Below are 12,613 nucleotides of genomic sequence, written 5' to 3'. Positions count from 1 at the left end.
TGTTCACCACAGGCCCAAAAAACAGGGACTGTACCCTCTGAAACTGTGAACCAAGATAGATATTTCCTAGAACAGCCATTATCAAGAAATCAAGGGGCTGGGGATTTAGCTCAGCAAGCACAAGGACCCAAGTTCAATCCCAGGTATCAAAAAAAAAAAAAAATCAAAGCAAATGCTGGGAGGCTGCAGGAAAAAGGGGCTCTTTTACATTATTTGTGGGAATGTAAGCTAATACAACTATTGTGGAGATCAGTATGGGTTTTCCTCAGAAAACTAAAACTAGAAGTTCCATCCAACCCAGCCATTCCCTTCTCCTCCAGGTATCTTTCCAAAAGAGTTAAAGACATCATACCACAGTGATCCATTCATACCCATGTTCATTGCAGCGTAGTTCATAATAGCTAGATCTTAGAAGTAGATTCTGTGCTCGTCAACAGGTGAATGGATAAAAAATGCAGCATTTATACACAGTGGAGTACTATTGTGCCATAAAGAAGGATAACTTGTCATTTGAGGAAAATGGATACAGCTCGAGATCATAATGCTAAATAAATCAGACACACACAAATATGTTTCTCTTACATAGGAATCGCAAAGTATAAATAAAAGAGTGTCTTAGTTACTTTTTCATTGCTAAGCCAAAATACCCAACACCCAAAGTTGTAGGAAGAAAGCTAACAGGTTGGGGTGCTCCCTGAGGACCCGCGTGGCATGAGTGCTGGCACCGAGATTAGAGCAGGTGTCGTGTGAGGGGCTCATCTGCCCTGCTGCCCCTGCCCGCCCCTGTGTGGGGCCGTGGGCGTGTAGAGCTGGGAACGGCTCTCCAGCGGTCGCTTGGGTGCAGGTCTGCATAGACCTGCAAGGGAGGCTGCAGACAGTGCCACAGTTGACGGCCAAAAATATTCCTAGGGGCGACGCGCTCCACCACACAGCCAGGAGTCATGGAGTCAGGGCCGCAGCACTCCCTGGTTTAATTTGTGAAACAGACATTTGCTTTATAATAATTTTCAGTATAGAAAAGTGATGATCACAGTAGAAGGGGTCAGGGTCCCGACACGCCCTTCCCCCCACGTTGCCAGGGTGTGGTCTATTTATCAGGAGGGAGGGGATCCCCTCGGAATATTCCTGTGAGCTACAAACAGGTCTGTGTCAGCTGTCACCTTGCCTTGCTCATGATTTTTTTTTTTTTGAGACAGGGTCTCACTATGTAGTTGAGACTAACTTGGAACTCACTATGTAACCCAGGCTGATCTCAAACTCAGCACTTCTCCTGCCTCAGCCTCCGTAGTTTTAGGATTACAGACCTCCATCCCTTTAAAAATTTTTTATTTTGAGACACAGCCACTAAATTGACCTGCCTGGGTTCAAATTTGTGATCCTCCTACCTCAGCTTCCTGGAGTACTGGGATTAAGTCACGTGCCATCTGCTTCGTATAGTTGGTGTTTGTCTTTTTTTTTTTTTTTTTTTTTTTTTTTCTTGCGAGGCAGGCACTGGAAGCACTGAGCTAAATCCCTGGCCCTGGTGTTTGTCTCATTATTAGAGTAGGTCAGGGGATTGAGGAAGATACGCAGGTGACGCACCCTTCTGGTTGCACTGCACAGGGGGTCTGTAAAATCTACGACATCCTTGGTGACCACAGCCTATGGCACTGCTGAGGCTGTGTGTCCCAGGTTTGTGTACAATAAGACACCCTCGGTTTAGGAGGGTTTGTTTTTCAGATGCTCAGTGGAGTTTTACTCCTACAAGAGGTCAGGTGAGTGGCGTGCCAGAGGGTAGAGGGTTGAACTGAGGGACGTGACACGGTGAGGAAGGGGAAGGTGCAGAGAGAGTTGACACAGCAGATGCCTTTGTCTTACAAACGCGTTGTCTGGGCAGAGCCCTGGGGAGAGCGCGGTGTGCACAGAGCTCTGTTCCTACCCGTGAGCATTGCACACAGCACGCCAGAGTCTGCTGCTGCAAACAGAGCTCTTGAAATAACTTAATGTCATTTAGAATGATTTTGCAGAGCAGATTTGTTTTTTAATGTTTTGGTTTTGGGGATTAAACCCAGAGCTGTTCTACCACTGAATTACACCCCAAGCCTGCAGTAGAAATCTGAAAGCCTGCTTAGCTGATATCCCATGAAAGCCATTTAATTTTTTTTTTTTTTTTTTTTTTTTTTTGGTAGTTCTTGCTGCTCAGCTATTGAACTACATCCCTGGCAGCTCGCCTTTCCCAGGACTAGGGATTAAACCGAGGCCCATGGCTCTGAGCTACATCCCCAGTCTTTTCTATTTTTTGAGACAGGGTGTGGCTGAGTCACTAAATTGCCCAGGTTAGATTTGAATTTGAGATCTGCCTGCCTCAGCCTTCAGGACTATTGGGATTACAGTCGTGTATTCCATGCCAGGCTCCCAGCCCTTTTATTTTATTGTTGTTTTGTATTTGACAGAGGCTGCCTAAATTGCCTGGGCAGATTTTAATATTGTGAGCCATCTGTCACTGCCTCCAATACCTGGGATTACTGACATAAGCAACTATACCCAGCTTCACTTCACTACTAATTTTAATTTAAAAACAGTCTTTTGGGCTGGGGATTTAGCTCAGTGATGCTGCTGCATGTCTGGCAAGTGCAAGATCCTGAATTCGATCCCGGTAACCCCCCCCCCAAGAAAAAGTCTGTCCAGAGTGGATATGGCGGCACAAGCCTATAATCTCAGCACTCAGGAGGCTGAGGCAGGAGGATCTCTGTTGAATTCCAGGCCAGCCTAGACTACACAGCTAGTTGAAGGCCATTATGAACCACATAGCCAGGAACCCCCCCCCACAAGTTGCTTTTTCATTGTGATGGGTACAGTAATACTCCAAGAACATTATTAATGCTCATTTATTCCCTCAATAAATATTTATTTAAAACTTACAATAGCTATATTTCTTCAGTTAATGAACTCAGTTTTCCTGCCTTAAAAAGAAAGCTTTTTCAGAATTCTGACTGCTTTAGCTGCTTTGTATATATTTTACTTGCATCCTAAGAATGTGAAATTTTAATTTCTCATCTCCTTTGTAAGTCTTGCTAAAGTTTTAACAGACTGCTCGGGGCATGTTTAAAACTGGTGTCATGGATCAATAAATGTTTTGTAATATTCATTAATGAGAAGACACCTTAAAAGGTGGTGAATTTACTGTCTCAGAATACTGTGAGGGTGGGCCAGGGATTTAGTTCAGCGGTTTGGTGGCCTGTCTGGCAAGCGCAAGGACCTGAGTTCAATCCCTGGTACAAAAAAAAAAACAACAAAAAACCAATACTGTGAGGGTTAGAATTTTCTCCATTTTTAGTTGTTTCAGCAAAAAATTTAAAGTTGCTTTTGTTTAGCTTTTATATTTTTAAATACATGAATCTCATTTTCCATTTATTTATTTTGGTTTTTTGAGACAGGGTCTCACTATGTAGTTGACACTGACTTGGAACTCACTAAATAGTCCAGGCTGGTGTCCCAGCGATCCTCCTGCCTCAGCCTCCTGAGTGTTGGGATTACAGGCGTGTGTCACCACACCCGGCTTCATTTTCCTTTTAGTATATACATGTATTTAAAGTACTTACAAATGCTTGGCTCAATATTCTTTTTTTTTTTTCTTTCCCTTTTTTGTTTCTTGTTTGTAAAATGAAAGTTAAAGTCATTTATAAAATTCTGTGATAAACATAATTTTAAGACATTAATGCCAGGCATGTGGCTCACACCTATGAGCTCAGCACTCAAGAAGCTCAGGCAGGAGGATTGTTTTGAGTTTGAAGCAAGCGCAGTTTATCTAGTAAGTTCAAGGCCAGCCTGAACCACACACTGAGACCCTGCCATAAAAAAGGCGATGATGGGCCGGGAATTTAGCTCAGTGGTTCCTCCGCCTGTCTTGCAAGTGCAAAGACCCAAGTTTGATCCCTGGTACCCAAAAAAGAAAAAAAAAGGCGTTGATGACATTTACTGTGAGAAGCAATCTATTCCTATAGTGATACACTCTCACCTCACCAGAAGCTCTATCAGGGCAAGGACTGTGCTGATTTTTTATTTTCCCCCAGATCTTCAACCAGTGAATGGAAACTTTGCATTTTTCAACATTTCATTATGAAAAAGTCAAACATATAGCAAGCTTGAAAGAAAACTGCAGTGAACACCTGTATCTACGCCACCTAGATTCTATCACCACCATCTTTTTGTGCTTAATTACACATCTCATCTATTTATTAAGGTACCTCATTTTGGATGCATTTCAGAGATCCTCGTAGATTATCAGGGACACTAATTTATATCAGGGACCAGAGTTTGAACTGGGGAAAGAGAGTTGAGGAGAGGCTACCGTTAGGTATCAGATGTCACTGTTACTGCCCTCACATGATGAGGAATCATGTTTTTTTCCTTGCTTTGTTATGATAGCTTTTGAGACAGGGTCTCATGTAGTTCAGGCTGGCTGGCCTTGAACTCATTATGTAGCCCAGGCTGGCTTCAAACTCACAGCAATCCTCCTGCCTCAGCCTTCCAAGTACTGAGATGTGCCACCACACCCAGCTCCGTTATGATTTCAACGCGATTGCAGCCTTGAACATCATCCATGGGGACTTCCTGGGTTGCGGGTGTCATGATGGCGTAAAGGCAGGCCGTGCTCATGTGCGGTCGCTGCCACGGCTTTGCCACCATCCTGGGGTCTCACCGCTACCGTCCCCGGCCTCACCGCTCTTCCCTCTCTGCCTAGGAGTCGCCCACCGGAGCCAGAGCAGCGAGGGCGTCAGCTCTCTTAGCAGCTCGCCTTCCAACAGCCTGGAGACGCAGTCTCAGTCCCTCTCGCGCTCCCAGAGCATGGATATCGATGGTGTCTCCTGTGAGAAAAGGTAAGAGAAGCCAGCACGCCGTTATAAAGGAGAGGATCCATGCGCTCTAGTCTCTACCCAGCAGCCTGAGCCGCCCACCCGGACCTCTGCCAGTCCACGGCAAGCTGCAGCCACATTATTGATTTATTTATTTTCCTCAGGACTGGGAATCGAATTCAGGACCTTGCACTTCCCAGGCAGGCATGACGCAACTGAGCTAAATCCCTGGCCCTGAAGCCACATTTTTAAACTGAAAGGCCCTTCTGTTCCTCTGAAATGATCTTTATGTATGTTTTGGTGTTAAATATTTTTTTTGAAATAGCGGAGCATGGTGCTGCATGTCTATAATCCCAGAACTTGGGATGCTGAGGCAGGAGGATCACTGTGAGTTTGAGGACAGCTTGGACTATAGTAGTGAGACCCTGTCACAAAACAAAACATGTCTTTTATGAAATAATGATTTGGTTTGGTTTTTTTTTTTGGTACTGGGGTTTGAACTCACGTCCTTGCGCTTGCAAGGCACCGAACTGCTGAGCTAAATCCCCGGCCCTGGTTTGATTTTTTGAGACAGGGTCTCACTATGTAGTTGATTCTGACCTGGAACTCACTATGTAGCCCAGGCTGGTCTTGAACTCACAGAGATCCTCCTGCCTCAGCCTCCCCGAGTGCTGGGATTACAGGCGTGCACCACCATGCCTGCCTTGTGTTTTTTTCTTTGTAGAGTCTTTTTCGGTGTTTTTGTTTTGTAACTAAGTGAGCAAACATAGGTTAGTCCCTAAAAATTTTCTCAGTTTTGCTGATTGCTGAAATGTTGAGTTCGGAAGGTTTCAGACAGAAGATGTGCTTTCTGGATTTCTTTAAGTGAGCACAAGGAAATGACTACTTGGGAAAAATTTGTAAATTCCCATTTAAATGGGAAGGGCTCACATTGTTAATGGCCTTTCTGGTTTCATTTTCTTGCAGCATTTCTCATTTCTGTATCTCACACATTGCTTTCTGAAGATCCTGAGAGTTTATCTCCCTCCCTCTTGCAGGGTGTAGACTCGATAAGGCGGAGATCATTTTAGTCTCTTTGCTCAGCAGTGTCTGCTCTGCCTGGAACCGCACCACTGTGAAGTGAGCACTCAATGGTACTTGTTACTGAAGCAGGGAATCCTGTGGAAAATACGAATTTTCACAGAACATGTAAATTTGAAATCAGAGTTCTAGGAGAATGTCGTTCTCTCCAAAATTGACTCAGCAAGAAAGAGAAGAACCAAATAAAAACCCATTATATCAGGATTTTAAATGTTTTTTCCAATTTACACAGATGATTAAAAGCATAGAGAACATTTGAACTCAGTTTGTGAGGCCAGTGTGACCTTAATACTAAAGCCAGACAAGAGTAATATCAAAGAAGAAAATTACGTTTTAATCACATTCACATTTACAGAACTCTTGACAAATCCAAGTCTGCAAATATATAAATACATGAAAACCAGGCTAACCCAGTGGCTTAGATGTCAATACTGGGGTCAGCGTGCTAATGATGAAAAAGAGTCAGAGGAGCTTTTGGGCTATGTGCTCATGTTCTAGTTCCCGATCTGGGTGCTGATTACATTAGCATGTTCATTTGCCACAGTTGTTCAGCCCAGCACCTTCCTATGCACGTTCCTGTACATGTATTCCAATTAAAGATTTCTTAGTAGTGTAATATAATATAAATACGCCGTGACCAGATCGCTCGGGCAGGCGAGTGCATTCGCTGTAGGAAATCCCTCAGTGCCCCCACCGTGTTACATGTTAAGGAACAGATCCTTGTGTGGGTGGCTGCAGGTCTCATGAAGCGCCTCACAGATGAGAAGGAGAAGAGCGCGTCCGGGAGCAGTGACAGGGAGCTGGCACCCCTCCCCCCTCCCCCCCACCTCATGCTCTCTCACCTGTGCAGCGGGTGGGGGAGACCGGAGGTGCATCGGATGCTGCCCTCCCATCAGACTTGACCTTGCAGGGTCAGACCTCCAGCTTTCCTGAGCCCGTGTTGGGACAGCATCTGACTGTCAAGGGCCATGGGCCCCCAAACTCCAGTGGCTGACATTCAGTGGCTAGAATCGGTCTCTGCAAAATGAGTAGCTAGAACAAGGAAGACTGCTATTTCTGCCTCATGTGGGCCCTGCCCAGTGCCGTAAGACTAAGATTGGAGTGGAAGAATGAAAAGTTACTATTTGCAGATAAGGTCGATTGTGTATGTCGTACACCTTATGGATAAGTAAACATTGCTTACAAGAACTGGTATTTAAAATCAGTTATTACTATGTGCCAAGAACAGCTTTAGAGAAGTTCATGTTTAAAAGGTAACACCTGGGTATGGTGGTGCACACCTGAAACCCCAACCCTGGTTTTTAGCATACTCTGGGTAATTTAGAATTTAGCAAGATACTGCTGTATCAGACAGTCGGTCCGTCTGTCAGTAAGGCTGGGCCATGGGTCAGTGGGAAGGCCCTGGGTTTGACTGCCGGTACTGCAGAGAAAGCGGGGTAGCATCTACTTTCGTTGCAACTGTCATACCTGGGAACAGATTTAACGAAAGAAGTACAAGATTTTTACAGAGAAAATGATAAAAGTTTATTGAAAATCTGTGCAGAAGCTCTGCATACCTGGAGAGAAATAAGGACTCAAAACCATAACAATGTCATTTGTCCCCTACTTGACCTCTGAGGGCAGTGAAGTTCTAGGCAGGATAGGAGCTAGTCAGCCGATAATCTTGAGTGTATGGAGGAGAGGACAGAGCCAAGAAGGGCCAGTCGGCTCTTGGAGTACAAGGGGGAGGCTTTGACCCAGCAATTCCAAGATGCACTGTGAGGTTTTAATAAGACAGGGTTGCCTGCAAACAGATCATCCAATGGGACAGAAACGAGCATCCAGAAATAGACCCCACATGGGTATGACAGTCGGATACATGACAGGCACTTTCTTATCAAGGTAAAAAGGACAGGCTTTTCCATAAATGGTTCTGGATAGTTACTTTAATGTGGGAGCAAAATTTAGTTCACACTGGCCTTGAACTTACCTTGTGGCCCGGGTTGGCCTTGAACTCTTGGGATTTTCCTGCCTCAGCTTCCAAAATGCTGAGACTACAGGTGTGCACCACCCCGGGTTGGCCTTGAAGTCTTGGGATTCTCCTGCCTCAGCTTCCAAAATGCTGAGACTACAGGTGTGCACCACCACACCTGACTGGGAGGAAAATAATATATACTTAACCAGTTTTGTACTTAATCCTTGCTTGTTTCTTGTATCATTTTATTTTATTTTTGGTACCAGAATTTGAACTCAGGACCTTCGCTTGCCAGGCAGGCATGGGGCCACTGAGTTACATCCCTGGCCCCCTCTCGTGTCATTTTAAAACAACAGGTCTCGAGACTCTGCTCCCCTGACTTTTGTTTTTGTTTGTTTGAAGGTAAGCCTAAGGAAACTACACCTAGGGAAAATATTTCTAACATACATGAGAGACAGGCTCTTGATATCTCAACATATGAAGAGCTCTTAAAAATAATAGAAAAAGAACTGTTTTCATTTGCTTTCGTGACTGGTTTCAACTGATTTGAACCTTTTCACAGCCAGCAGCTGTGACATGGGGGGGGCATCTCATAAAAGATGAAAGACTGAGCTGTCTTTTATGCCCACAGCATGTCCCAGGTGGACGTGGATTCAGGGATTGAAAACATGGAGGTTGATGAGAATGACCGGCGAGAGAAGAGGACACTTGGGGACAAGGTGGGTGGAAGAGGTGGCTCCCTTGGCCTTCACGCCCAGGACGCAGACAGATGTGATTCTGCGGTATCTACAGAGCCCATTCAGGGGCCCCTCACCAGCACATCCACATTGGCAGGCTTTTTTGGGGGCGGGGGGTTGAGACGGTCTCACTGACCTGGAACTCACAGCAATCCTCCTGCCTCAGCCTCCCCAGTGCTGGGATCATAGGTGTGTGCCACCACGCCCGGCAGGCTTTTCTTTTTGAGGAAGGGGCAGCCTCTCTTGCCCTTTGAAATGGAAGCATAACTTAATCCTTTCAGCTGGCAAAATCCCTCAGTAATTTTTGGTTCTGGTCCATGTTCTCATCAGTATATTTAGAGTGTAACAGGGACTGACTTTTCTGTTGGTTTCTCACTTAAGTCAGTAGATTATCACATTTTTGGATTTTTTTTTTTTTTTTTTTGGGAAATGTTGGGGAATTGAAACCTGAATATGTAAAATCCAGTAGCAAGTAAAGCTTGCATTTTGAAGTCATGAGATCTTTATTATCTCCTGAGAGCATAGATGCCCTAAACATAGGGCCTCTGGGCCTTGTTTTTGTTCTTTTTGGTGTCCATGGTATATCACTTCTCGTTCAGTAAATTATTAGGAATACTCTGAGCGACAGGTTGATGAGTAGAAGTTGGGTTGTAGCCTCCTAATGGTGCAGTACTTTAGTTTGTATCGTTTTTTGGTGCTTACAAAGTTCTTAGGTCATGTCTTTTTTTTTTCAAGAGGCACGAGAAGGGTTTATTAGAGCGAGATGGAGAACACACTCGAGTGGGGTACGGGTGCTCAGAGAAATGAGGCGTGGTTTTTATTTTATTAGAGGCTTATGTGATCCTTGAGTTGGGGTGGAATATAAGGGGAAACATTAAGTTCTGAGGAAAAGATGCACCTAAAGTGTTAGCCTGGTCCCCACCCCAGAAGGATGGTGTTTTAGGCTTTGTTCAGAGGAGCAGGGAACCCAGATCTCGTGCCTGTGCGGTTGGTTCACAGTGGGGTGCTGCCCCTCTGAGAATCGGGGGCCCCTGATCCGACAGGAGGTAGTGGGTAAATTCGGAGGAAGCCACCATCCCTCCCAGCCACCTCTGCTGTGCAGCCCCCTTCCCAACAGGCCTGGGTGACCCCTGCGGAAGAGTACGTGGGGTCGGTGTACACAGGGTCCACCTCCCATTCCTGACCGAGCCCCACTCTTGTCTGCTCCCCTCAGGAGACCTACATGTTGTCACTTCAGTTGTGGGGCAGGGTCCTTTCCCTTTTGATCAGTGGGTGAATGGTTTTAAGCATTTGAAAAATATCCTCCCTGCTGCACGACTTAAGTCTGAGTGAGGTTTTTCCCGCTCAAGTGCTTGCCTTCTGCCTCCTAGTGGACACTGACCCCAGGTCCTCTTCCACCAGGAGGGTGCCCCGGGCCCAGAAGTGTCTGAAGAGCAGGCCTTGCAGCTGGTCTGTAAGATCTTCCGCGTCTCCTGGAAGGACCGGGACAGAGATGTCATCTTCCTGTCTTCTCTCTCTGCACAGTTCAAGCAGAACCCAAAAGAAGGTAAGAGTCCAGCTCGGCTCTGTCCTTCAGAGCACTTGCAGGGAGCAGTGTGACCGAGAGCCTTGTGCTTTTCTGCGTCACGAACCCCATCTCACTTCGTGTGCTTTTAAGTGTGGTGATACTGCATGGTGAGGACGCTGCTGTTAATCATTCTGCTCCCCTGACTCCTGCCAGAGAAAACTGTGTAGCTCAGTCAGGGGCTCCATCATCCCAGGAAAGGAGACACTGAGGGAGGGGTGAGTGAGCTCCTCTTCGAAAGTGGGTTTCCTGGGTGGTACGAGGACCTCTGAGAGGGGCACTCAGGCAGTGGCATGTGTTTGATTCAGATACTTAGAAGATGGAAAATTCTGATGTTTTGCTGTTTCGAGGCTTCTCTTTTAAGAGGCTAGCTATGCTGAGCCACACGTCCAGAAAGTAATACAACTTTTAGCAAGTTGCAGCCATCTAGGGCTCTGTGGTTTTTCTTTACACCAGTCCTTTGGAATGCAGTAGAGATAGGGCTGCTCTGGGGTGATTTGCACCTACCCTTGGAACACAGTGAACTCCCTTGATACTTGTCTTTTGTTGTTGTTGTTGTTTTTTGTTTTTTTGAGACAGGGTCTCACTATGTAGTTGAGACTGACCTGGAACTCATGATGTAGCCCGGGCTGATCTCCAACTCACAGTGATCCTCCTGCCTCAGCCTCCCGAGTGCTGGGATTACAGGCGTTCACCACCACACCCGGCGATACTTGTCTTTTTATGATAGGTTCTTACTACATAGTTTAGGCTGGCCTCGAATTTACGGTAATCCTCCTGCCTCAGCCTCCTGAGTTTTGGGTTTACAGGTTTGCACCACCAAACTTGGCTCACCTGTTGGTGTTGAGCGACCCTTAGAAGTGTCTGAATACCAACGGCAAATCAACTGGGAACTGCAAAGAATAATAAGGAAGCTAAACTATAAATCTGTTCCAGAAAGCCAGATGGTGATTAAACATCAGGCCCTTCATGAAATCTTGTGAACCTTGGACTTAGTTTTACCGTATGTAGAAAGTATATTGGCTGAGAAATATTAACCCCGTTGTGTTTGTAGTCTGATAAGCCGACCTCTGTAGCTGGGAGGAACTTCGTTTATCGTTAATTATCAGCAGTATGTATTAACTCTCATTGACCTCACTCCAATTTCTTTTCAAATAAACTTTCAATTTTGGAGTAGTTTCAGGTTCAAAAATAGTTCAAGGAGCCCCTGCGTATACGTCTGCCGGTTTCCCCGAAGGCCAACATCTTTCTGACCACGGCAGTTTCCTGAAACTGAGCCATCACTGTAGACTAAACGCCAGACTTTGGGTCTCACCAGGGTCTCACTAACATGCTTTTCCTGTTCCAGAACCCGGGCAAGGACCCCTGTGAGCTGCTCAGGTTCCGGTGGGCTTATTCGAGGACGCATCCAGCCAGCGCCATGTGTAACCTGTTCTTTGCTCTGCCTTCCCAACAGTGTTCTCTGATTTTAAGGACTTGATTGGCCAGATCTTAATGGAAGTGCTCATGATGTCTACTCAGACCCGAGACGAAAACCCATTCTCCAGCCTCACCGCCACGTCCCAGCCCATCGCCGCAGCAGCTCGGTCGCCGGACCGAAATCTCATGCTGAATACCGGCTCCAACCCAGGGACCAGCCCCATGTTTTGCAGCCTGGGCTCCTTCGGTGCCAGCTCCCTGTCTAGGTCAGTGTCAGTGTGGTCCTCTTTCCTCAGAAGACACAGGGAGGAGAGGGGCGCACGTACTCCCGGGGCTGCGCTGGGTCCCAGGCGTAATGGTGTGTGTCTCACTGAGGGCAGATTTAGTCTTAGAGGTGGCACTCTACTGCATTTTCTTCTTTTAATTGAGTTTATTGGTACATTCTAGGTAGACGGTACAGTGACATCCATTACCGGGATCTTGTGCCTTTACATGCCAGGGCTTGATTCTACTACATTTTCTAAATTAGTGTTGGGCTATTGGGAGATGAAGTGTTAGAAACAAATGGTAGTGTACACTGTTATTCTTTGAAAAGGGACCTTGTCATCACCTCAGCATCGCAGCCATTAGATTAAAATTATGAAATGCTTATCTGATTTGTATAATGGAACTCTTAGAAACATGAGACACAACTGTACTGTCCTTTAAAAGCCTGCAATTTTCTGTTTTAGTTACCTCAAGTCTTTCTTTGATTTTTCTCTTCTCTCCTTCCTTTCTCCACTGATGTAGCCTCTATGACACTAGCCCAGCCCCTGCTGCCGGGCCCTGGAGCTTGGGGTCGGGAGCGAGCCTGTCCTCCACCTCCCCCTCCCGCGTGTCCCTCAGCCCTCTCGGGGTGGCTTCTGGGTCTGCAGCAGGAAGCCAGCCCTCGGCCCTGTCCCTGTCTCTGTGTCCCCGCTACCGGCCCTATACCGTCACACACCCGGGGGCGCCTCCGCCCTGTGCCACCCCACGGGCCTCGGGT

At 46.3% G+C, this 12,613-nt stretch overlaps 1 protein-coding gene across 2 annotated transcripts in view; it reads left to right on the top strand.

The window, feature by feature from the left end:
• Positions 1-12,613, top strand: part of Ube4b (ubiquitination factor E4B) — a 113,768-nt gene that overhangs the window by 44,798 nt on the left and 56,357 nt on the right. Inside the window, exons 2-6 of one of the 2 annotated variants that reach the window (XM_010628086.2) lie at positions 4,053-4,222; positions 4,724-4,859; positions 8,501-8,588; positions 10,008-10,152; positions 11,627-11,855. In XM_010628086.2, the coding sequence (XP_010626388.1) occupies positions 4,828-4,859; positions 8,501-8,588; positions 10,008-10,152; positions 11,627-11,855 (494 nt within the window). In that variant the 5' untranslated portion in view covers positions 4,053-4,222; positions 4,724-4,827. The remainder of the gene's footprint in view (positions 1-4,052; positions 4,223-4,723; positions 4,860-8,500; positions 8,589-10,007; positions 10,153-11,626; positions 11,856-12,613) is intronic. The other variant, XM_010628085.3, reaches the window with a different exon arrangement.

Source organism: Fukomys damarensis, unplaced genomic scaffold, assembly GCF_012274545.1.
Source record: "Fukomys damarensis isolate Sample0158 unplaced genomic scaffold, DMR_v1.0_HiC HiC_scaffold_23, whole genome shotgun sequence".
Classification (NCBI taxonomy): domain Eukaryota; kingdom Metazoa; phylum Chordata; class Mammalia; order Rodentia; family Bathyergidae; genus Fukomys; species Fukomys damarensis.
The sequence above is the reverse complement of the archived record's forward strand: the minus strand, read 5'-3'. Positions and strand labels throughout refer to the sequence as shown.